At 54.9% G+C, this 23,477-nt stretch overlaps 1 protein-coding gene across 6 annotated transcripts in view; it reads right to left on the bottom strand.

Annotated features, from left to right (window-relative positions):
* The window catches only part of NOD2 (nucleotide binding oligomerization domain containing 2), a 36,636-nt gene that overhangs the window by 7,479 nt on the left and 5,680 nt on the right, over positions 1–23,477 (bottom strand). For all 6 annotated transcript variants that reach the window (XM_066349301.1, XM_066349302.1, XM_066349298.1 and 3 more), the window contains exons 2-9: positions 22,269–22,735; positions 15,894–15,999; positions 11,163–12,978; positions 6,698–6,781; positions 6,126–6,209; positions 3,966–4,049; positions 1,966–2,049; positions 1,386–1,469 (exon numbers count right to left, since the gene is read on the bottom strand). In XM_066349301.1, the coding sequence (XP_066205398.1) occupies positions 1,386–1,469; positions 1,966–2,049; positions 3,966–4,049; positions 6,126–6,209; positions 6,698–6,781; positions 11,163–12,978; positions 15,894–15,999; positions 22,269–22,727 (2,801 nt within the window). In that variant the 5' untranslated portion in view covers positions 22,728–22,735. The remainder of the gene's footprint in view (positions 1–1,385; positions 1,470–1,965; positions 2,050–3,965; positions 4,050–6,125; positions 6,210–6,697; positions 6,782–11,162; positions 12,979–15,893; positions 16,000–22,268; positions 22,736–23,477) is intronic.

Genomic DNA, 23,477 nt, shown 5'->3' with positions numbered 1-23,477 from the left:
TCTTATTAACGGGAGCCTTGTTTCATTCAGGGCAGCCACGTGCTTGCTAAACCAACCAAACCAACCGAAAACAACACTTCCCACTCTTCCCTGCAGCCAGGGTTGGCCAAGAGACAGCCACTGGGCCATGGACACGCAAGGGGACGCTGACAGATGGGGCTTCAGGGAAACGCTGTTGAAAGGGGAGAGACCCAGCAGGCCTGTGCCTCTTGCCCTTCCTGGCCATACAGACTGAATCCTGGGATAAACAAAGAGGGCCGGAGGTGCTGCAGCCCTCTTGTGATCATGAGGCTATCCACCATGAGGGCGCAGCCACAGACTGAGGATGAGACGGAACAGAGAGGAGTCCAGACTGCGCCCCCATTGGGCTCGTGGAACCACCATACGGGCCCCATGCTGCCTACACCTGGAAGGCCCGTGCATGGAAAAATAAACCTATTCTAAGCCTCTGTAGGTGCAAGTTTCTCCTCACTTGTGACTTCCAGGAGTCGTAACTGAGGCACTCACGGTGAGGCGCTTCCTCTAACGAGGAATCCCAAGTGGTGAAAGCCAATCAGGACAGACTCACTGGTCTGTCGGAGGAGCCAGCGAGTCCTGACAGCAGCCAAGGCCACGGCAGTATCTGTTTTGTGACAGTGCTCAGAGGTTTCGGCACCCTTCTGCTTTCTGGATAAATCAACAACTCATCCCCCGCCCCTCCTCGAGGTAACCCGAAACTACCCAGACACATCGTGAGAAGACTAGACGGCTGACGTCTAAAGGACAGAACACCCGGGATCCGTTTCAGGGCAGTCAGGAGAGTACGGTTCACGGTTCACCTTTTCACGTCCCCCAGACTCCACAGCGCCTTCCGAGGCGGCCCTGGCTCTACCCGTGCAGTGCGCCGAGGCACTCCCCTTCTCTGAGATGACCGACCGAACCGTCCTTGTTTGAACTGCAGTAGCCATGGCAGCAGCAACAATAGTACTACCGCTGTCGTTCCAGATGAACACTTCTGAAGCACTTATACCTGTTAGGCTCTTTGCAGGCATGACTGACCTCATTTAATTCTTACAAAAGTGTTCTACCGTTGGAAGAAACCTAAGGTGCAGAGGGTTGTTATTGAACTTGCCTAAGATCACGGCCGGGCCCGGAAGCTCAGACCACCTGATTCCGGAATCTGTGCTCTTAACCATTTGGTCACCTGGAGGCAGTCAACTAACAAACCCAGACGTACAATTAAATAAAAAGAGCAAGCACCTCTCTGCCAGACTCTGTAAGCTTCATTCACCCAGCACGTTGAAAGACAAACGCAAACACACAAGCACGCAATCGCACGCCTTTGTCTCGTTCACACAACTGCTCCCCCGGATGAGCCCCCGGGGCAGGGGCTCCCCTACACTCACCAGAGTTCTTCCAGGGCCACGTTCTTTTCCAACATCCGGGCCAAGGCCTGGGCACCCACGCTGCCAATACTGTTCCCCACCAGGCTGGGTGTGGTCAAGGAACAAAAACATGTCAGAGCAGGGCGGGGCCTCAGGGACGAGCTAAGCGGCGAAGGGCAAGAATCCGTGGCACGCACGGCCCCACTTCCCCGTCCGCTCCACTTCAGACATCAATAACTGATGACCGTGCTCTTCTGCATCAAGCCCAGAGCAGCCTTAGAATCTTTCCCAGCCTGGTAGAGTGGGCAACACTACACCTGGATTAGAGTTGGTCCTTCAGATAAAAATGTATGTGATCCCAAGATCTTCAATGTAAAGATAGGGAATCAAGACCCTTGAGAGGAGAAGGGACACCTTCAGTGTCACCCAGAAAGACCCAAGTGTACTGACTTCAAATCCAATGGTCTTTCTTTCTCACACCACTATCTATCATGGTGAGAGGAGGGCGTGAAGTTCAAAGACCTTCAAAACTGGCCCAAGGTCCTTCCTCCCTCCTCACGCTGGTACCCGTGACACGTACAGGACAGATGCTGAAGCTTACCTGAGCCACCGCAAGCTCTGGTGGCCACCCAAGGCTTCCGCCAAGGCCTGGGCCCCCTTGTCACCCACCTCGTTGCCCCAGAACCTGAAAAGACAACAGAGTCAGCATAGTGCCAGTGAGAACCCGCTGTGTGCTCTAGACATGCTCCGTAATACCCTTCCTCTCCGTGGCCCCAGCCACGGGGCAAGACCGCCCCGCCCAAGCCCAGAAACGTCCCAGCGGGGCTCCAAGGTCCCAGCAGAGTGGGCCTGCCTCCTTCTTTTTGGAGGGATGGCCAAACTTCACCCAGATTTTTCAGCGGCTTTACATCAGACTGACACAACAATAGAACCACCCCCCTGCTACCCCCCGTCGCACCCCCGCACACAACCTCAGAGATAGGGAACTCATTCCCAAAGGCAAGTCACATGGCTGGGACATTTTTCTTGACATTTAGGTCAGATCTGCTTCCTGGTAACTGTGCCCACAAGTTCTTACCTACCCTCTGAGACTACCCAGAACTATCTCTTTAGCTCTTGGCTCCTTAACATCCCCGGTTTCTTCTTCACGGTGTCCAACTCCTTCCCCTACTCGGCCATCAGACCCGCTGTCATTTCGAAACACCCCTTTTGCAAGATGCAACACAGCTCGTCCCTTGTGACTCGGCAACCCGACACCTGGGAAGCCAGCCTGGACACGTGTGTGCACATGTGAGCCAAGACAGCTGAACTAGGATGCTCACGGCACTGCCATTTATCTGGTAAAGTATCTGCTGAGCTCTGGCTGTGTGCCCACGCCACCCTGTGCCCAGGAAGAGGGCACCATAATAGCAAAAAACCTCAATGTGCACCCACACGAGACCAGTGGAACAGACTACGACGCCCCACCAGCGGAATACTAAGCAGCTATTCTTTGAAATGAGGTCACACCAGATGAAAAGATGCCTGTGATATATGGTTGAGGAAAAAGAAATGCAAGTTACAGAACGGTTTGCATCAGAGGACGGTGTGAGGGGGTTTTAGCACAGTGCCTGGCCCAAACGGGGCCTCCATAACTGTGGGTTGAAAGGTAAACACCCCAGAGGTGCCAGATGTGACCTCAGCCCCTCGTGCTGGACTCTGGGTTACTAACGCCGCTCGGGAGAGGTGCCGGTGTCCTCAGCAACCGTCTCACTGGTGGCTTCAACTGCACCTGGGGGCAGTGTGCCTGACCTCAGCCCTTCGTGCTAGACTCTGGGTTACTAACGCCGCTCGGGAGAGGTGCTGGTGTCCTCAGCAACCGTCACACTGGTGGCTTCAACTGCACCTGGGGGCAGTGTGCCTGCCTGTGAGGGCGCCTGGGCCCTGAGGTCATTCTGTCTTCCTGCTGACTTGGGTTCTAAGCCACCATCCCCTCCCGCTCCTGTCCAGTGGACCCTCGGGCACACAGACAGGACAGGCGAGGGGCTGCAGGGATCGCAAGGAACAATGCTGAGGGACTTCGCTCTGCCTGGCACACAGGAAGCTCCACGCTGGGGCCCCCGGGGGCCTGTGTCGGACCCCCCTCGCCTCCCCCGCAGGCCTGGCATGCCCTCCAGCGAGCAAGGGCTCTGAGGAACCCAGGAAAGCACCTCCATCCTGGGCTAGTCTCTGGTCTCCCCCTCCTTCTTGTCTCTCCGTGGCCTCAGGCCCCACCGGGGCTGCACCTCCTCTGCGGGGCTTTTGAGCATTACTGATGGCTGGGTCCTGCCTCTAGACAGCTCGAGTCATTCGTCTGGGGTGGGGCCCAGGCCACGGCCGCCTTCGGAAGCTCCCAGTGGTCCCAATGCACACTGACGAAGATGCCACCTCATGGGCACTGCCCTCCCCCCACCCTGACATCCTGAACTTCCTGTTTATCAAGTAGAAAGCAGGCACCAGGCAGCCGAGGCCCGCCCACTGTCTCCCTGCCTCGTGGTCCTCCCCACCGGAGGCCTTCTGACTCTGGAGTTCCATCTGCCCCAAACCCCGCCACGCGGCCCCGAGCCCCAGGTTCCCACCTACCCCAGGAACTGCAGGGAGGTGTTGGCCCTGAGCCCCTGGGCCAGCACCTGGGCTCCCTCGGCCGTGATGTGGTTGTTCCCCAGCCTGGAAGAGAAGGACAAAGGAGGCTGAGACCAGCAGGACACGGGGACCAGGCGTGCAGGGGTCTGCTGGGGAAGGCGCGGCCCAGACAGAAAAACCTGGGGGGGGGCACGCAGAAGCCAGCCCTCCTCCTGCGCGCGCTGTCTGTGGGAGGGGAGCTTGCCCAATAACAACACCTCCCACCAGCAAAGGGAAGGGAGGGGCGGGAGAGGCTGTTCTGCAAAGTAGGATGACAGGTACTGGCCAGAGCTGCTTTAGGCAGAGGGCCTGGAAGCTGGTGTCCCAGGGGAGCGAGGGTGACACGCCGTCACGGCCTGTCCTCCGTCTCAGCCACCGGGCTGCCCAGGCCTGTGCCCCTGCAGGCTGCAAGTGGCAGCTACCTGCTTCCCAGGAGCCTAGTGCTGGGAGAGAGGAGGGGCCCCTGCTGAGCCTTCTGGGGGTAGGTGGGGGGCTGGGGGAGAGGATCTCACTGAAATCTGAACCCTTCAGAGAGGCCCCCAGAACTCCTGCCCACTAACCCAGGCTCCCTGGACTAGGAGCGCGCTTTCATGTGTTTGGAAGAACTTTCATACGCTTTAAGCCACTCCAACTCACCACGATCCTATAGGCCAGGAGCCCGCAGGATGTGTGACTAAGGGCCCCAGCTCTGGGCTGGGAAAGTCAGCATCAGCTCAGCACCAAGGCCAGCTGTCCACGCCTGCTCCCAGGCAGTGACCGGGAGACCGGAGACAACCCCTGCCCGGCAGGCAGACTTCCCTGGAGGACCCCCAGCCGCCTTCCATTCTGAGAACTGGCCTGACTTCTGAGATGTGTCACCCTCCCACCCCACCCCCTCCCTCCCTCCCTCCCTCCCTCCCTCCCTCCCTCCCTCCCTCGCTGGGCTCAGGCCTGCGTTGCACCTGATGGCTCTCCCGGCCTCCCCCCCTCCCTATTCCCCCTCCTAGGCGGCCCCCCCCCCATAGATACATCGGTTGCACATCGAGTCCCCGCTCGGAAGACTACTGACAGGGAGGGGCAGCCAGAACTCCCGGGACTTCCGGAAACCTTTCGCTCACTCTACGGAAAGCGCCTACTGTACGGGTGCAGGTGGATATTAGCTCCCCTGATCGTCCAGCCGCCGAGAAGGTAGCTGTTATTACCATCTCTGCCTTACGGAAAGGGAGACAGAGGCACACCCAGAGGACTGACCCGAGGTCACGCAGCTAATAAAGATTCAGATTGCAGGGACCATGGGTTCAAACCTTGGTCTGTCTGGCTCTCAACTACAAGGCTCTACCAGCCAGACGCCCGGGCCTCCGCCTCTGAGCGTAGCCCCGTCTGTGACCCACAGCCGTCCCTGGGGTGAGGACCCCACCCAGGTCGGCCCGGTCAAGCTCAGGTCTGTGAACGAGGGGCGCGGAGAAGGCAGCCGAAGCGAACCCCACCCCTGGCAGCTCCGGTCCCCAGACCCAGCCCTGCGGGTAGGAAGAACCGAGAGAAGCAATTCTTCACTTCGCCTTCTCCCACGGGCCGTCCGTCCGGGCGGTAGGACGAGCCCAGAGAGAAGGAAGCCAGGCCGCCCTGGGACCGCCGGAGGGGCGGTGAGGGCCGTCAGACGGGGAGACCAGTCGAGCCCAGGAGGGTGGAGGCAGCACCCACGAAGACCTCCCGGACGACGGGAGCGCAGACCCGGCACTCGCCCACCCGTGGGAGGCCTTCTGGGGGCTTTCTGGCAACTGGCAGCCACAGCGTGATGACATGTGACTGCGGCCTGCCTCCCCCGAGCACGCACTCAGCATACGGCAGGGACCTCGGAAACCCAGAGAGCTTGTGACACTCTAAGACGCGGGGCGGTGGGGAAAGGGCCCGGGAACCCTCTTCAGCCTGGGCCTTAGAGGTCCCGGGCAGAAGGCCCTCACACAGCCGAGTCCAGAGTTCACCGGGGAGGTCACAGCACCAGCAAATCCCTGTCCCGAAGGGGACCCGGCCTCTGTCTTCAGCCAGGTCACGCGCCCAGCACGGACCGGGCCAGGGCCAAGGCCAGACCGCCCCGAGGGGCCTGAGGGGGAAACAACGAGGAGCAGGGCTGCTGAGGCTCACCTCAGCGCCAGGAAGTTCTGCCGGCTCCCCAGGAGCGTGGCCAGGGCCTTTGCGCAGCCGTCGGTCAGCTTGTTGTTGAATAAACTGGGAAGTTTGGAGAGAGAGACGTGAAGACAAGGCACCGTGGAGAGCGACCGCCACGCCCAGGGCAGCCCCTCGCTCCGGACTGGGGTCACCCTGCACCCGTCGGCCATGCAGACGCCTGGCCCACCGCCCAGGGCAGCCCCTCGCTCAGGACAGGGGTCGCCCTGCACCCGTCAGCCATGCAGACGCCTGCCCGGCCTGTCCCGGCCCACTGCCCAGGGCAGCCCCTCGCTCAGAACAGGGGTCTCCCTGCACCCGTCAGCCATGCAGACGCCTGGCCCACCGCCCAGGGCAGCCCCTCGCTCAGGACAGGGGTCGCCCTGCACCCGTCAGCCATGCAGACGCTTGGCCCACCGCCCAGGGCAGCCCCTCGCTCAGGACAGGGGTCGCCCTGCACCCGTCGGCCATGCAGACGCCTGCCCGGCCTGTCCCGGCCCACCGCCGCTCCCCGGGATATGGGCCGGTGTTCACAGCCCCGCCCAACTCACGCCAACTTCTGCAGCTCCTCGCAACGAAGGGCGTGTTCGACGAGCTTGCAGAGGCCTCGGTCTGAGATATTATTATCACGCAGGCTAAAAAAAAAAACAAAACACCAAATGAGTATTTTTGAAAACAGCTCCTGGAAGGGAAAAAAAAAAATAAGTGAACGAAACCTCAAAAGAGACTTTCTGTCATCCCCAGAATGCCAGCATCTCTGCTTCTGGGAAATGCCACAAAGATGGAGTCCCCCAGAGAAGGGGCATGTCCCCCGCCCCGGCCACGCACTACATGGGAGACGGCTCGGGAACTGGGGACGCAGAGCTCCTGCTAAAGGTCGCTGGACTCCTCGGGCAGTCACGGATGTAATCGGGGCACCCTTTCCGGCTCCGTGAAAGGGACGTGGTCATCAGAGCAGCCTCATAGAAGGTTCCGGTATGGGAGGGAACTGGTGCACAGCAAAGGTGCAGAGGAATCAACGGGCTACCCCAGGGGCGGCGGCGGCACCGCCAGCTGGCTGAGCAGGCGGTAGACCAGTTAGACGAGAGTGGCCGCTACTTCGGAAACCCAGCATGCAGGCTGTGGCTAGTGAGGCCTGCTGTCCAGCCCTTCACCCCAGTGACATCCCTCCTGCAGGCCACACCCTGCCTGGGGGGCCCCCTGACATGCTTCTTGGCTCAGTGTTTCCCAAGCTCACCTGACCACCATGAGATCTGAAAGCACCCCTGCAATACAGATGTCCCTCCCCCAAGCCGGAGCTGGCAATGCGGCTGGGGCAGGGCGGGGCGGGGCCTGGGATCTGTGAACGTTCACACCTGTGTGTGTGTGATTCTTCAGGTGAACGGGAGGCCCTGAGCTCCAGGGTAACAGCACAAGCTCTGGAATCCCAGGGGGAGGTTCGGATCCTGAGCGGCCACTCACTAGCTGTTCGCTAAAAGCTAGTCCTCGTGCGGGTTTAAGGAGACAAGGGACATGGAGAAGCTGCCCGTAATCATGACCGCCCGCGCACACGGGGCTGTGACACGCTGGCGCTGTCCTAGGCATGGCCTAGGAGTACCAGCACCTCATCCCCACGAGCCCGTGGAGGCGGCAGAGAGAAGGAACCAGGCCCAGACACGGCCGCACAGCACCGAGAGGGCCTGGTCCGGGCGGTCTGGCTCCCACAGCACCGAGAGGGCCTGGTCCGGGCGGTCTGGCTCCCACAGCACCGAGAGGGCCTGGTCCGGGGCGGTCTGGCTCCCACAGCACCGAGAGGGCCTGGTCCGGGGCGGTCTGGCTCCCACAGCACCGAGAGGGCCTGGTCCGGGCGGTCTGGCTCCCACAGCACCGAGAGGGCCTGGTCCGGGGCGGTCTGGCTCCCACAGCACCGAGAGGGCCTGGTCCGGGCGGTCTGGCTCCCGAGCCCAGCCCCCACCTGCACACCGCTCGGCCTCGCTCTCTTCTCCGGGGCGGAAGGAGCAAGGACGTCCAGACCGCCGAGCACGACCCACGGGGGGGTCATGCACTCTGAAGGTCACGAGCAGCATTTTTTACTTGTGATGCAGAAAGAACAGAACAGAGGAAGAAAGCGGAGTGTGTCCAGCTGCAGAAGGGAAAGCCGTGTTGTGAAGCTTTGGTTTCTGTCTTTCGCTCCCTTTCTCACCGTGGGTCACCGTCAAGAAAACTTTGAAAGGCACCACCCATGAGTCAGAGGCAGGGTCTGAAGAAACCCACGTAAGGGCACTTTGTGTATAGGTTTCCTGGAGGCTGAGGGTTTCGGTTGGCGTGGAAACACTTCAACTGGGAAAGAGGCGTGTGGGGCTGTGGGAGAAGAGGCTCTCTCTCCGTCTCTGTCTCTCTCTCCGTCTCTGTCTCTCTCTCCCTCTGTCTCTCCCTCCTCTCTCACACACACAGGAAATGCCCACACGGCAAACTTGTGGTTGCTCCCCTCCCCCACAGAGCTGGCAATTCTAATCCTATGAGTCTAGGGTAGGAGCAGTTGGGCGTGGTCAAGGACGTGCCTTGCTAACAGAACATCCAGCTGGTTCCCACCGGCCAGTGGTGTCCACAGCGTGGCCTCTGGACCACTTGTATCAGCATCACCAGGGATGTTTGTTTAAACTAGAGATTCCTGGGCCCCCACCCCAGACCTAGAGAATGGGAACCACTGGGGACAGGCCTGAGCTCTGCATGGCCACACGCCCTCCTGCCTCAGGAGTCTAAGCCACAGGACAAGTACCAAGCCAGCCTCAGCTTCCTCCGAAACTAGAGACAGACCCCAAGCCTCCCTCCCATGCTTCTGAGCTCGGTAGGGGCCCTGTGGGCTTTCCTCACCAAGGAGAGAGGGTTCATTCAGGTTAGGAATGGCTCTGTGAGGGATCACCCAGACCCGTGGGTCCTGACCTCTTGGGGCTCAAGGCCCCCTCTAAGAATTGGGTGCCAGAAAAATGCACATTCCTATTGCTCTCGGGTCACAGCTCCCACAGACTGGTCTAGAAATTCCTGAGTGAAAAGTCGGGATCCCTCCTTCCACGGGAAACAGGGGCTCGTACTGGCCACTTCTGTGTACCGGGCCAGAAGCACTTCCCACTTCTCTGCCCGGCTCTTGGGCCCGGAGAGCCGCTTCCCAGGGACAACGCCAGCAGGCACCCCGCTTGGCTCCCTGTGGGGTTAAGGCAAAGGTAGGGAGTGAGGTTCAGGGTGTGTTCCCTAGCTGTCACCTTTCCGGGTGGCCACAACCCCAGCTGCCATCAGCTCTCCACACCTTCCTCCCAGGTAATAACTCCTCCTCCTCTGCCCCACAGGCCTGGAGAAGTTCGCCACCCTGTCCCCAACCCGTGCCCCACTGTGGCTCGGCCCAGGGCCCGGCACCACCCCTTTCTGCTCCTCCTGACACCTGCCCAAGTTCAAAAACATTCCCTTTATTAAACTCTCTTCAAATCACCTCATTTGAGTGTGCCATCTCTTTCCTCATGAAATATTCCTACTTATACCATACAGTGGTACCCTGAGATACGAATTTAATTCGTTCTGTAACGGAGCTCGTCAATCAGTCAACTCGTATTATCAAATTGCCAATATTGGACCCGTGCGCCAACGCGCCCACTAGCGGCAGCTTCCCAAATCACGACTCGTATCTCAGAATTTTGCTTGGATCTTGAACAAAAATACAGACCCAAGTCACAGCTCGTATCTTAAAAAAAAAAAAAAAAAAAAAAAAAAAAAAAAAAAAAAAAAAAAAATTATGTTGGGCCGTTCGTATCTCAAGGTACCACTCACTGTATATTCTATATGAGACATATTAATTCTATACGACATATGTTATCACATCCTATTTATAAACTTGGGACCACAGTCCCTACGTAAGAGATAGAGGTCACCGCTCAGTTTCCAACCAGCTGTCTATGTGTTTCTTGCTACTCTGGCCTAGAGAAAGGATGTCACCCTAACATGTTCCAGAACAGGTTTGTCCCTTGTGCAGGGTCAAATCAAGTTGCTTGGGAGGCCGCGCATAGATCTTAACATTGAGACAACTTCTTCTTCCTCAGAGGTTATAAACAGGGAGCCGGACATCCCCTTCAAGGCTGGAAGGGAAGTTGGGGACCTGCACTGCGCTGGCTGCCGGACCGCGTCACAGCCTCTGCACCCGCCCGGCCCAGGACAGGGAGGGAGGCCCACGGGTGCCGAGGCAGCGGCCTTCCCAGGGGGAACCTCACACCTCCAGACGGGGCTGAGGGAGGTGGGGGGACAGCAACACCGCACCCGGACCCAGCGCTACACAAGGGATAAAAGCCCAGGCGAAATCCCACAGCCGCTTTCCCTCCGGGGTCCCGACGTGCTCATCTTGTTGGGATTGTGAAGTTTCTGGTGGGGCACAAGTCGCCTCTGATTTAGCGCAGTTCCTAACACAGACACATGTGACACAAAACTCGGCCTGTGACCTCAAGGTTGTCAGAGAGCCTCTGAAGCCCGTGCGCAGACAGGCTGCTTGTGGGGAGCAGGGACCCGTCACCAGAAAGATGGGACTTGTGACTCCCAGCTCTGTCATTTCCTAGGTCACATCTCTGAGCCTCAAATCCAGGATGACGGGGGAAAGAACATCCCTGCGGCAGCCCTGGGGGGCTGCGATGGAGATCAAAGCGGTCATTCTGGGGAACGCATGGCACGGTGCCTGTCACACAGGCTGTCCTATGAATTACAGCTCCCGTTATGACATAGGACCAGGCCGGGTGAGTACTAGAATTACCAGGGGCATCACTCTGAAACTTATTCAATTGTCTAGCCATGATGCTGCACACCTGAAACTAATATAAAAAGTAAGATAATAAAGTAAATGAAGGCCCAGACTGAAGAAGGGACCCGGGGGGGGGGGGGGCTGCACAGAAGAGACAGCCTGAACTCCTGGATCCAGCAGGCGCTCCCACACCTGCACCCGGATGGTGGCGTCCGCGTACCCACCATGCCCCCCACCCCCGCAGCGCCCCGCCAGCCACTCACTACAGAGCCTTGCAGACGCCGAGGCAAGGCAGCAGCTGCTCCACACCAATGTCGCCCACGGAGTTGTGGTCCAGCTGCAAGGCCACGGGCCGCCGGAGGTGTCGCAGCACGAAGGCCAGGGCCGCGCACTCGGCAGCGCCCATGCCACAGAACGTCAGCTTGAGGTGCCCGACGTTCAGCCCGCGCACGGCCCGCTGCGCCAGCCGCTCCTCCTGCATCTCGTACAGGCTCCGGATGAGCCAGACGAAGCCGGGCAGGGCGTGCATGCTCTTGGCTTCTCCCGGCAGGGCTGGTGGGATGGAGTGGAAGTGCTTATGGAGGCTGCGGGCAAGGCACCGGCGGGCACAGGCGTGGCGCCGCAGCAGGGCCTTCTCAGACGCCTGGCACTCGGCCAGCAGGCCGCGGTGCTCCCGGGACAGCAGCCCCGCCAGGAAGGCCGCCGTCATCTGCAGGTTGTGCAGCTCGGCCTCCCGCAGCAGAGCCTCCACGCTGCCCTCCTGGCGCCGGGAGCCCCGCACGCACAGTGTGGGCAGCAGCCGGGCCAGCGGCCGGCCCCCGCTCTGGCGACAGCTGAAGAGGTGTCGGAGCGAGGACGGCTTCACGTCGGCGCTGAGCGCCAGGTAGAAGGCGGCGAAAAAGCACTGGAAGGTGACGTGCAGGAACTCCAGCGGGGGCGCGCCCCCGGGCACGGCGGCCTTGGCCCGCACCAGGAAGCCCAGCGAGACGTCCTCGCCGTCCACCCGCGCTGCCCGGAGCTGCCCGTCTGAGAACACGTAGCAGCTCGTGCCCAGGCCCCAGAGAGCCAGGCGGCCCAGGTGCAGCAGGCTGGGGAGCCGGCCTCGAAGCAGGCCGGGCCCCAGGCCGCGGGGGGCCGCGCCCGGCAGGGCCGCGTGCAGCAGGAAATGCCGCAGGATCAGCAGGTACAGGTCCGTGGTGGTCTTCGGGGACCCCCCGCCCTGCAGCAGCAGCTCCCGGTGGCATCTGGACACCATCCACGCGAAGACGGGAAGCTGGCACAAGCCGTGCAGGGTCGAGGCCGCCCGGAGCAGGCGGACGAGGCGGTCGGCCAGGCCCGGCTCCCGGTGGCGCCGGCGCAGGAACCGCTCGATGCCGGCCTCCGAGAAGCCGCGCAGGCGGAGCTCCAGGCGCACGTACCTGCGCAGCAGCGGCGACACGGCGTCCGGCCGGCTGCTCAGCACCTTGCGGGCGTTCTTCAGCAGGTTGCCCTGCAGCAGGTTGAAGAGCAGGCTCTGGACCGACGTGGGCTCCGTGGGGGAGCAGTGGCGCTCCTGGTCCGTGAACCGGAACCGGAACTCGTCAAAGCCGTCGAAGGTCAAGAGGACGCGGTCGGGGTGGTCCAGGAGGAACTGGAAGACGTCCTGCTGGCCGACGTCGGGCCAACAGCAGTGCTCAAAGAGCAGCGTCCGCACCGACAGCAGCTTCGCCACGCGCTGCAGCTGCCGGCAGCTGAACGGGAAGACAAAGAGGAACTCCTGGAAGTCCTGCCCCGCGGCCCACAGCAGGTGCAGCCGCTGCAGCAGCGTGCTCTTGCCGCTGCCCGCCTCGCCCACCACCAGCACGGTGTCCGCGTCCTCGTTCCGGTGGCTGCGGGTGCTGAACAGCTCCTCCAGGCCCAGGGTGGCCGGGCTCTTCGGCGGGGGTCCAGCCATGCCCACCTCCGTCCGGATCTCCAGAACATTCTCCGTGTATATTTCCTCCAGGCAAAGGTTCTCCGCCCCATCGTAGCTGCTCAGGAAGCGAGACTGCGCCGAGACCGTGGTCCTCAGCTTGGACATGTACTTCTTGCAGGCGGCGTCTGGAAGAGAGAGGAAGGGGCAGGCGAGGTGGGACCTGAGCAGAGAGAGGGGGCTACGTGGGGCAGTGAGACAGTCCAGGTGGGAGAGGGCAGCTGGTGGGCTCTCCACGCACCACACATGCTATGGCCTTCGAGGAGGGACACATAACCTTCCTACCCTCAGTTTCCTCCTCTGGGAAGTGGGACAGATGGCAGTCCCTACTTTAGAGGGGTTTTACGTGGATCAATTGAGAAAATTCACATCAAGCGCTTCGTTCAGGGCTCAACACAAAACAAGCGCTCATCAGACGTTATTGTTATTGTTACTGTGATTAATGACGTCGGGGAGAGCTGTGGATCAGGAGGAGCAGCGAGCCAGCCCAGGAGACCTGCCTTCCGACGCCCCTTGTCCCTATAGACCGAGCAGCCCTCGGCAAGTCCCTTCACGCTCAGCGTCAGCTGAGAAATTCTAAAAAGAAGCAGAAGGCGGAAGAGCTGAGGAGCCGGTTTCTGAGGTCAGACACACTTGAACTTGAAACCTGGGTCCGCCATCAGCCTGGGCAGGACACTTTTCTGGCCTCAGCAGTCTTATGCAGGGGTCGTCAACCTTTTGATACCTACCACCCACTTTTGTATCTCTGTTAGTAGTAACATTTTCTAACCGCCCACCGGTTCCACAGTCATGGTGATTTATAAAGTAGGGGAGTAACTTTACTTTATAAAATTTATGAAGCAGAGTTACAGCAAGTTAAAGCATATAATAATAATCACTTACCAAGTACTTTATGTCGGATTTTCACTAAGTTTGGCAGAATAAATCTTTATAAAACAACTTACTATAGTTAAATCTAGCTTTTTATTTATACTTTGGTTGCTCCGCTACCGCCCACCATGAAAGCTGGAACGCCCACTAGTGGGCGGTAGGGACCAGGTTGACTACCACTGGTCTTATGTGTAAAAATGGGGACAACCTCCATCTTAAAGGATTGTTTCAGGAGGAAACAAGTTACAATAGAATTTAGAAGAATGCCTTGACACATGGTCAACTTTCAAAAAAAAACCTTGATGAGTATTATCGTTATTAGTGAGTATGACAGGCACAACCATGCCCCCCCCCCCAAAAAAAGTCTACATCTTAATCCTGGGAATCAGTGAAGATGTTACCTTATTTGCTAAAGGAACTAGACAGATGTGATTAGAGACCTTAAAATGAGATTATCCTGGATCATCTGGGTAGGCCTAGCACAGGTCAAGCACTTGGACAAGATTTCCTGATCAACGGTCACTCCCCCGTCCCTTTCACCCGCCCTTTGCACTTGGGGTCCACATGGGGGACACTTTTCCTTCACTGTCCCCATGCCCAAGCAAGCCACTTCCTAGTCGGGGAACAGTTCCCCTTTCAGGAAATGGGGAAGTGCTGGTGGGACCTCAGCGCATGGTTCATGTGCACCCCATCACGGCTACGCTGCCCCTAACGGCTACACTGGCCCATCTGCTCTCACCCCAGAGGCTAACAGGCCGTTGTCACGAGCGCCCTCAGCACACGGAAGCTGGACTGGTCACACAGGGGGGATGCCCTGTGCCTGGGTCTCCTCTTCTGCTCCCGGAGCTGATGACCGTTGCTCCTAATGTCTTCTGGACACACCAGGAGCACCGAATGGAGACCGCAAAAATACATTTGCTCCTAAATACCCTGATTTCCAACGCAGGTCTTCCAGCCATCACCGATGACAGCAAAATTCTCCAGAAAAAAAATCATCTCTCATTTTAAAAACAAACAGTGTCAGTCGTCACCTTTAGGACCGTCATCCTGTACCACGGCACGGCGTTACAATGCATGATCAGCCAGCAATACTTGGGAATTCAACAACAAATGTTTAAATGTTAACCAAGGGCTCAGCGGGCACTGGCTCTGTGCTGTGCATCCCCAGGCGTGCACCGATGCCCATGCTCTGTTCTCGGGCGAGAGGGTGCACAGCCTGGTGCCAAGCACAGGCTTCCAGCCATCCCTCCCATGGGCACCCTTGCTGCCCAGAGGGCAAGTCCCACGGTGACAAATCTTTCTGCAAGCACCACGCACAACAGCGGTCCTCAGTCCCAGTGAGCTTTCCCAGCACTGACATGGGAGCCAGACTCAAAGAACACCAGGTCTGTCTCTTCTCTTTACAGCTGGCAAGCTCTTCTCCCAAGAAAAGAGAAAGCGTGGGTGGAGACGGTCTAAAACCAGACCCGTGCCTCCCTACCTCCTCACTGGACCTCCCTCCCTGGTTTTCACCTCTGTAAAGCAGAGAAAACAACACCCACTTCTCAGAGGCCAGGTTGTAAACAAAGCACCTGGCGGGATGCCTGTGCCGGGTTGGTGACCCTGTGCAACGAGACACCACGTTATCTGAACCCACTCGGTTCTTGAGTTTCTGATAGAGAGCAGCTAACTGCAGAGATCAACGGGTGCCAGACTTCCGTCAGGTATAGAAATGTCTAATCACTCTGCTGTACGCCCGAAACTCATATAATGTTGTCTGTCAACCACAATTGAAAAACAGATGTAAAACTAAGAGAGAGGCTGGCGCGATCTCCAAGCATGTGCACATCTCGTTGGTACAGGTAAGGAGAGTCTGGCTAGTGAGGAACACCTGTAGCCAGCCCTCGGTCTGGCGTAGCTCCAGTGGTCATGCTGGAACTAATAAAAACTCACCTTACTACAACACACATTCATCCTGTTAATCCTCCCAATGAGCCAGAGGTGGTATTATCCTTAAAATGAGGAAACTGAGTCTTGGGCGGGGGGTGCTTGCTCAGCCAGTAGGCGGGATTCTAACTGTCACGTCTCACTCTGGAGTTTTTCATCTTAACCGTGAACCTGCACAGCGGTTCTTTCCTTTTCTGATGGACTAAGAAGAACAGATAAGTATATACATATATGTATATATATATACCTTGGACGGACAGGGTCAACGGGACGGGTAATTCCCGGACGTGCTGCAGCAGGAAGGCAGCCAACCCATTCGCCTTCACCGTGGCAAGGTCCAGGAGCCTTCTTGCCTGTGGGAAAGCAAAAGGCATTATTTTTCCAGAAGGGCTGACGAAGAAGGTGTGGGAAGGTTTCTACGGATCACTGAGATTTCCTAGGCATCTCTCTTCCAGCACAATGGAAGGCCAGAAAAACAGCCAAGTAGTAGCGTGACTTCAAAGAAGTCCACACGGCATTGAGTGGCGAAATCAAAACACATTGAGCAAATCCTGTTGGCTCCACCTTCAAAATATGTCCAGAACAGCACTGCCCAGTAGAAACATGATGCAAGACAGAAATGCAGACACGCATGTTATTTTGAGTCTAATAGTCACATTTTTTAAAGTAAAATATATTATATATATATTATATATATAATTAATTTAACCATATACAGTTCATGGCAAAAGTAGGTCTACAGTGTGAGAACGTGAAACACAGCATTTTCTTCTTCTTGTGTTGTTGTTCATCAATTATTGTGTTATTTCCCACACGAACAACTGTGAGCCTACTCCTGTCCCACCCTGTATTTTATTTAACCCAGTATAGCTCAAGTATTATCATTTCAACATGTAATCAAGATAAAAATATTAGTGAGATCTTCCGCATTCTTCCTTTCATATTAAATCTTTGAAACATGGTATGTGTTGTTGGCACTTAGGGAATCTCATCGTGGACCAGCCACATGTCAAATGCTCGGTAGCTACCTGTGGCCAGTGTTGGCTAGGCCGGACACGCTGCTACAGCCCCCCCACCCACTCCTCGTCACCTCCTTTACTATTTACTTACTGTCCTGGGGCAGCCACTGTCACTGCTCACCTGGAAAACTTCAGTCATGAGCAGACAGCCAATGACTATCACAGTCCAAAGAAAGCTTAGATTATGGGAAACAGGGGCCAAAGAAGTGGGGAAGGGGAAAGAAATTTGTAGAATGGAAGAGTTATGTATGCAGGGTAAAATATTCCCTCCCCCCCCCAAAAAAACGCACCCTATCATAATGATATTTCAGCAAGAGAACAGAATCCACCTATAAAACAAGGACAGGATGCTATAATAATGAATATTCAAAAAATGGCTCTTAAAAATTAAAAGAATGACAGCAAAAATGAGAAAAAAATTAAGGGTTTAAGCTCTGGCTGGATAGATCAGTTGGTTACAGCACTATCCTGATACACCAAGGTTGCAGGTTCAATCCCCAGTCAGGGCACATACAAGAATCAACCAATGAAGGCAGAAATAAATGGAACAACAAACTGATGTTCCTCTCTCTCTGAAATCAATAAATAAAAATTTTAAATCTATATATTATATATATCCCAATAAGTTCAAAAAAGAAAAAAATAAAGGAAAAATTGATGGTTTATATAGGAAGTTGAGGATATCAAACAAAGTAGAGCAAAAAGACACAGCATGGACAATAGCCAAGAAGTAGAAGAAGATTAGAGGGTCAGTCCAGGTGTTCTGAAATTCAAATGTAGTACACCTGACCAGGAGGTGGCACAGTGGATAGAGCATCAGACTGGGATGCGGAGGACCCAGGTTCTAAACCCCAAGGTCGCCAGCTTGAGTGCAGGCTCATCTGGTTTGAGCAAGGTTCACCAACTTGAGCCCAAGGTCACTGGCTTGAGTGAGAGGTCAGTCGGTCTGCTGAAGGCCCACGGTCAAGGCACATATGAGAAAGCAATCAATGAACAACTAAGGTGTCACAATAAAGAATTAATGCTTCCTATTTCTCTCCCTTCCTGTCTGTCTGTCCTTATCTGTCCCTCTCTCTATCTCTGCCATAAAAATAAAATAAAATAAAATTTAAATGTAGTAATTCCATAAAGAGAGAAAAGAGAAAATAGGAAGAAATCACCAATAAACTCATCAGGAAAATATTCCAAAACAAGAAGACATGATTTTCCAGATTCAGAGTACATCTTAGGTGTCCAGCACAACAGAACACAAAGGTAACACAGTTGTGAAATTCTTGATTGTTAGGGACCAAAAGAAAATTTTACCAGCTTCCAGGAAGAGTCATAAAGTGGTTTTGGAATTCTGCCAACCACACTTCCCTGGAAGAGCGATGATAATGGAGTAATGCTCTCAAAATTCTGAAGGAAAATGATAACCCAGAATTTTATACCCAGCCAAACCATCAACCAAATACAAGGGAACTTTTAGACAGGTAAGAGCTTAGAAATTTAAACCCCTGTACATTCATTCTAAAGAATTGACCAGAAGATACAGTCAACCAAAATAAAGCAAACCAAGAAAAAGGAAGACTGACAATTCAGAATACGGGAGAAGCCACACAAGACTATGACGGAAAGTCTCAGGATGACCGCTCTGGACCACAAGCAGAGTGACGTCAGTCCAGACACACTGGAAAAGTGTGACTCAAGACTCGGACATGTGGAGGTCATTTATCCTCTAGATGTCCATGCAGGCCTGGCTCTAATCCTTATCTGTATCTGCGCCATGGGCTGATATCATCCTTTCCCACAACCCTTGCTGCCTGTGACAGCTGGGGACACTCATTTCATCCCACAGAGTGTTTAGCCTGGCCTTATTCCCGGGAGCTGGAAGAGCCTTTGTCAAGCTTCCAATGGAACATACCGAGCAGCCCACTTCCTCTGACCAAATGCCTGCTGGACATCCAGCCCCTGACTAACACCCAGCTGACAAGGTCCTCCAGCTGCGGTGAATCCTGCATCTCCCAGCACTCACTTATGACCTTGCCCACTGACTTCCCAAGAGGGGCCCTTAGGACTCTCAGAGAAAGTAAAGCCAGGCCATGTCCCTGAGATGTCAAGCTTCCCTGCTCCTGAGAGCCTTCATCCTAAAGAGGAAAGACAACACCTTCCTCTCCGGCCACAGCTACGTTTGTGCTTTCTATGCCGTTTTTCAAAACAAAACATTACGCCATTTGGGGATCTATTTTATAAGGTATGAAAACTATAAAGAAAAGCAAAAAAGAGATTAACACAAAAATCACAAGCAGCTCTGGCCGGTTGGCTCAGCGGTAGAGCGTCGGCCTAGCGTGCGGAGGACCTGGGTTCGATTCCCAGCCAGGGCACACAGGAGAAGCACCTATTTGCTTCTCCACCCCTCCGCCATGCTTTCCTCTCTGTCTCTCTCTTCCCCTCCCGCAGCCAAGGCTCCATTGGAGCAAAGATGGCCCGGGCCCTGGGGATGGCTCTGTGGCCTCTGCCCCAGGCTCTAGAGTGGCTCTGGTCGCAACATGGCGACGCCCAGGATGGGCAGAGCATCGCCCCCTGGTGGGCAGAGCGTCGCCCCTGGTGGGTGTGCCGGGTGGATCCTGGTCGGGCGCATGCGGGAGTCTGTCTGACTGTCTCTCCCTGTTTCTAGCTTCAGAAAAATGAAAAAAAAAAAAAAAAGTCACGAGCAGTCGTAATTGAGGAAGGGCACAGGTACTAGTGACATTCTATTTTTTCACCTGGGTGATGGGCATGTTTATACCATAACATATGAGATTATATGCTTTTCTGTAGGCATGGTATCTTCCCCATGTTAAAATGAAGTCGGGATTATGAAGGAGACAAGCAATCAGTCTGCCACTCCGGCCGGCCATACCAACTGTAGCAGTTGCACGAGTCAGATGGACGGCTGGCATTGCAGCCAGTGTTCCAGCCCTGGGTTTGCTAACAACTGTTAGGGCACCCTGAGCAAGTCTGCTACATGAAGCCCCCACGTTTCATAACAGAGAGAGAGAAGAACACAAGCTTTGGAAACAAACAGGCCTGATTCAAATTCTAGCTGGGCCACTTCCCAGATGGGTGATTTGAGCAGTTTCTTAATCATTAAGAGATAGTGTAGGTAGCCACATTAATTGCGCACCCCCGCCACCCGAAGGTAGCAGTGTGGCTTACATGCGATAATAAATGAAAAGGACGGAGCACACACTAGGCACTCACTCAGCAAAGAGTAGCCATGGGTGTTTTAGGGACGTATTTCTTTCACTTGCATTGTGTTTCATTCCATAGCATTTTCCAATTCCCAGCCTGCAACCTGTGACAACCACCTCCTTATAGGAAATGATATGGTCAGTTTACAAGAGTATATGAGGTAGTCCCAGACTGAGGGAAAGAGGATATGTTAAGTGAATATACCTCAAGTGCTACCCAAACTGAATCAGAAATTCAGCCACTGAGGGAAGGCCACTAAGTTCGAGAATCAAAGCCAGAGCTTGAAGGTGACTCACAGAGTGCTGGATTCTAAAAACTTAAACCTCAGACAGCCCAGTCCCTTTGTAAACTGCTACAGTTCTTATATCTCTTGCCTGTCATCCTCAGATCAGTCCCAGCTCTTGATTTGTTTGCTATCTCCCTGGTCCTTTTTTAAGATGAATCCTTAGCTCATTAGAAGACAGCCTTTCTTCTTTCCTAAAATAAGCATTTAAGGTTATAAATTTTCCTCAATGTTCTGCTTTAGCTGCATCTCATAAATTTCTATACATCACATTCTCATTATTGCTTGGCTCTGATATCCATTATAATTTTCTTGTTTGACTCATAAATAATCTTATTTTATTTTCTTCAGTCAATCTAAATCTTTCCTCTATTTATACCCTAACTCCTCCAGGTCCTCAGGTCCTAGGCTGCCTTTTCTAAAACCCTCAGAACATCCAGAGCAGGCCACACTGTTGAACACTTGATCAAAGATGACAAGACATAAGCCTGCAACTTCCCGCGTCAAGTATTTCGATTTCACCAACAGATCACAAAGATACCATGGTAGGTACAATAACAAACATGTCTTCTGTAATCCCCCCCGCCCCAGGGCCAGGCTCATGGAGCTGGTGTTCAGCGTACAACTGTAGGTTTCACATGCACTAGTGCAAGGGGACCACACCATGTCTGCTCTGTAAATACTTGGCCACTTTGAGCCATAAAACAGCCTTGAAGACAGACTGGTTTTATTCTATCAGTCTCAATTTAGGCTTACCTAACTAAACTCACTTGGACACCAAATACATTGGGTTTTTTTGTTTTGTTTTTTAATTTTATTTTTATTTTATTTATTCATTTTTAGAGAGGAGAGAGAGAGAGAGAGACAGAAAGGGAGAGAGAGGAGAGAGAGAAGAGGGGAGGAGCTGGAAGCATCAACTCCCATATGTGCCTTGACCAGGCAAGCCCAGGGTTTCAAACCGGCGACCTCAGCATTTCCAGGTCAATGCTTTATCCACTGCGCCACCACAGGTCAGGCCTACATTGTTTTTTTAAATGGACAAAAATATAAACTAGCAAGTCGCCCGCTCCAGCCTATCCTAACACTGCAATGTTATTCCAATTCATTCATTCAACAATTCATGTATTTCATCAACAAGTACGCAGTGAGTTCCTATTCTGTGCAAGGTACACTGAGCACAATAAGCTTTAAGACAGAGCCGGGCACATAGTAGGCATCTAATTAGATTCTGGCTAGCTGGCTGAATGAATGAATGAATGAATGAGTCAAGGCACCAGGTCCAGCACCAACCCTCTCGTGAACAACTGTGACCTTCCTCAAACCATGTTTCTGGCCCTCAGTTCCCCAATCTATACAGTGAGACATTAATGCCCGTTCCATCCAGCATCACAAGAGTCCTGTAGGTCACTGTTTGTGGGAGATGTAAAACAAAGCTGTGTTCTTATAGAAGGGCATTTTCAGAGGCAGCTATATTCTTACTCCAAGTGTCTGTGACCTAACACAGAGAATTCCATATCAGAAACCCTACGTGGCCATTTAAACTGTATCAGTATGTCATGTGCTTATGTTAATTATTAAATACAGATTTAATGTAACGGGTTTTTACGATCTGTGGAGCTGTTACTTGAAAACAGACAGTAATAGGAGCACACAGGATACAATATCATGAAAACAGAATTGATAGCAGCCAATGGCAGTGCCAATGAGCACTTACAATACACTCCGTGCGGTTCTAAGTGTCACATAAACCCATTCACTGAATTCTCCCCAGAACCTCATGGTGGTTCTACAAACGAGGAAACTGAGACAGGAGGAATTAGGGCTGGAGTGCTGCCATGGAGAGGGAAATCACACAGAGGAAATCACACATCATTCTGACGCCAGCATCCAAGCCCTCGGCCACCACGTCACACTTTTCCTCTCATCAGAAGGGGGGTGGTACCCAACTGCAGAAACCTCCTGGCTGCCTTCCTGGGGGGGGGGTGGGGGGAGGATCCACAGCCCATGTGTCACCACAGGACTGACTTCACAAAGACGAGTGAGTCTCGGTGACTAAGCAGCACATTTTTCCTGTGAATTCTGATCGCCCGAGACAGAAGGGCCTTACCCGCTGGGATGACGTCAAGATCGGCAGCCGGATTTCATCACATTCGTAGGGGCTGATGAAACCCCGCGCCCGCGCCAGGTCCAGCACGCCCTCCACGTGGCTGTAGAGTCTCCTGACCATGGCTGGCCGGTGGCACTGCAGGTCCCGGGCTGGGTGGGGTGAGTGGGGGTCCCAGTGGCCATGCTGCTCGGGGGGCGGGGTCTCAGCACGTGCCTCCTGCACAGCCGCGATGAGCTGTTCACAGCCCCAAGCTCCTTTATTCCAGACCGTGTCCAGGAGGCGCCTGGCCAGGTGCGAGAGGGGCTGGCCCAGGAGGCTGAGGCCCTCGTAGTCCTCCCAGGAAAGGACTTCCCAGGACAGCAGCCAGTCCAGGACGCTCTCAAAGCCCTCCAGGGACCCCGAGACCAGCAGCCCCACCAGCTGGCTCCTCTGTGCCCGGAACGCCTCCTGCGTGCACATTTCACAACCTGGGGAGGAGAGTGAGGTCAGCATGACTGCTCCGGAAGCTGGCAGGCGTGGGAGGGACGGGCAGCCGAGGTGGTCAGTCAGCTGCACCCTGAGTCCCAGCCGGCGTGGTTCTGCCCTCAGACATCCCCCAGCCCCAAGTTCCCCATTGTACAGATGTACAAACTGAGGCACAGAGAATGCAAGAATCGGGCTCAAGTCCTCCCAGGGAGAGTTGGAAGCAGGCAGAAGTTAAACCAAGACCCCTGGCACACATATGCACCCATGCCTCATCCCTGGCTTAGGAAAGTTAAGACAGTTTGAGCTAACATTAAGAGCAATGTCTCCAAGGGATCAGGAACTGCAGTCGCTCTGCGGCAGTGAGAGAGGGCTCCCCGACGCTGGCTGGGTGCAGGCCACAGCGGTTTCCTCTTCAAGAATGCCTAATACTCATTAAGCACCAATAACGTCCCGGGCACCGTTCTAAGCAGTTTCCTGCATGAATTCAGTTACCCCCTCCCCATGTGCTCTGAAGTAGATGCTGTATGATCAACCCCATTTTACAGACGGAAAAAAACTAAGGCACTGAGAGGCGAGGGGACCCGTACAAGGAAGGGTGCACAGCCAAGGGAGGTGGGTTTGAACCCAAGCAGTACGGCTCCAGAAGAATAGCTTTAACTCCTTTGTACCTGGGTTCCCGACGAGGGCCCCAAGCCCGTGCCTGTCGGCAGACCCAGGACATTGCACTAGGAAGAGCCCGACTCC

Source organism: Saccopteryx leptura, chromosome 9 (assembly GCF_036850995.1).
Source record: "Saccopteryx leptura isolate mSacLep1 chromosome 9, mSacLep1_pri_phased_curated, whole genome shotgun sequence".
In the NCBI taxonomy this organism is placed as follows: domain Eukaryota; kingdom Metazoa; phylum Chordata; class Mammalia; order Chiroptera; family Emballonuridae; genus Saccopteryx; species Saccopteryx leptura.
Note: the sequence above shows the minus strand (reverse complement) of the source record. Positions and strands in the feature narration are given on the sequence as shown.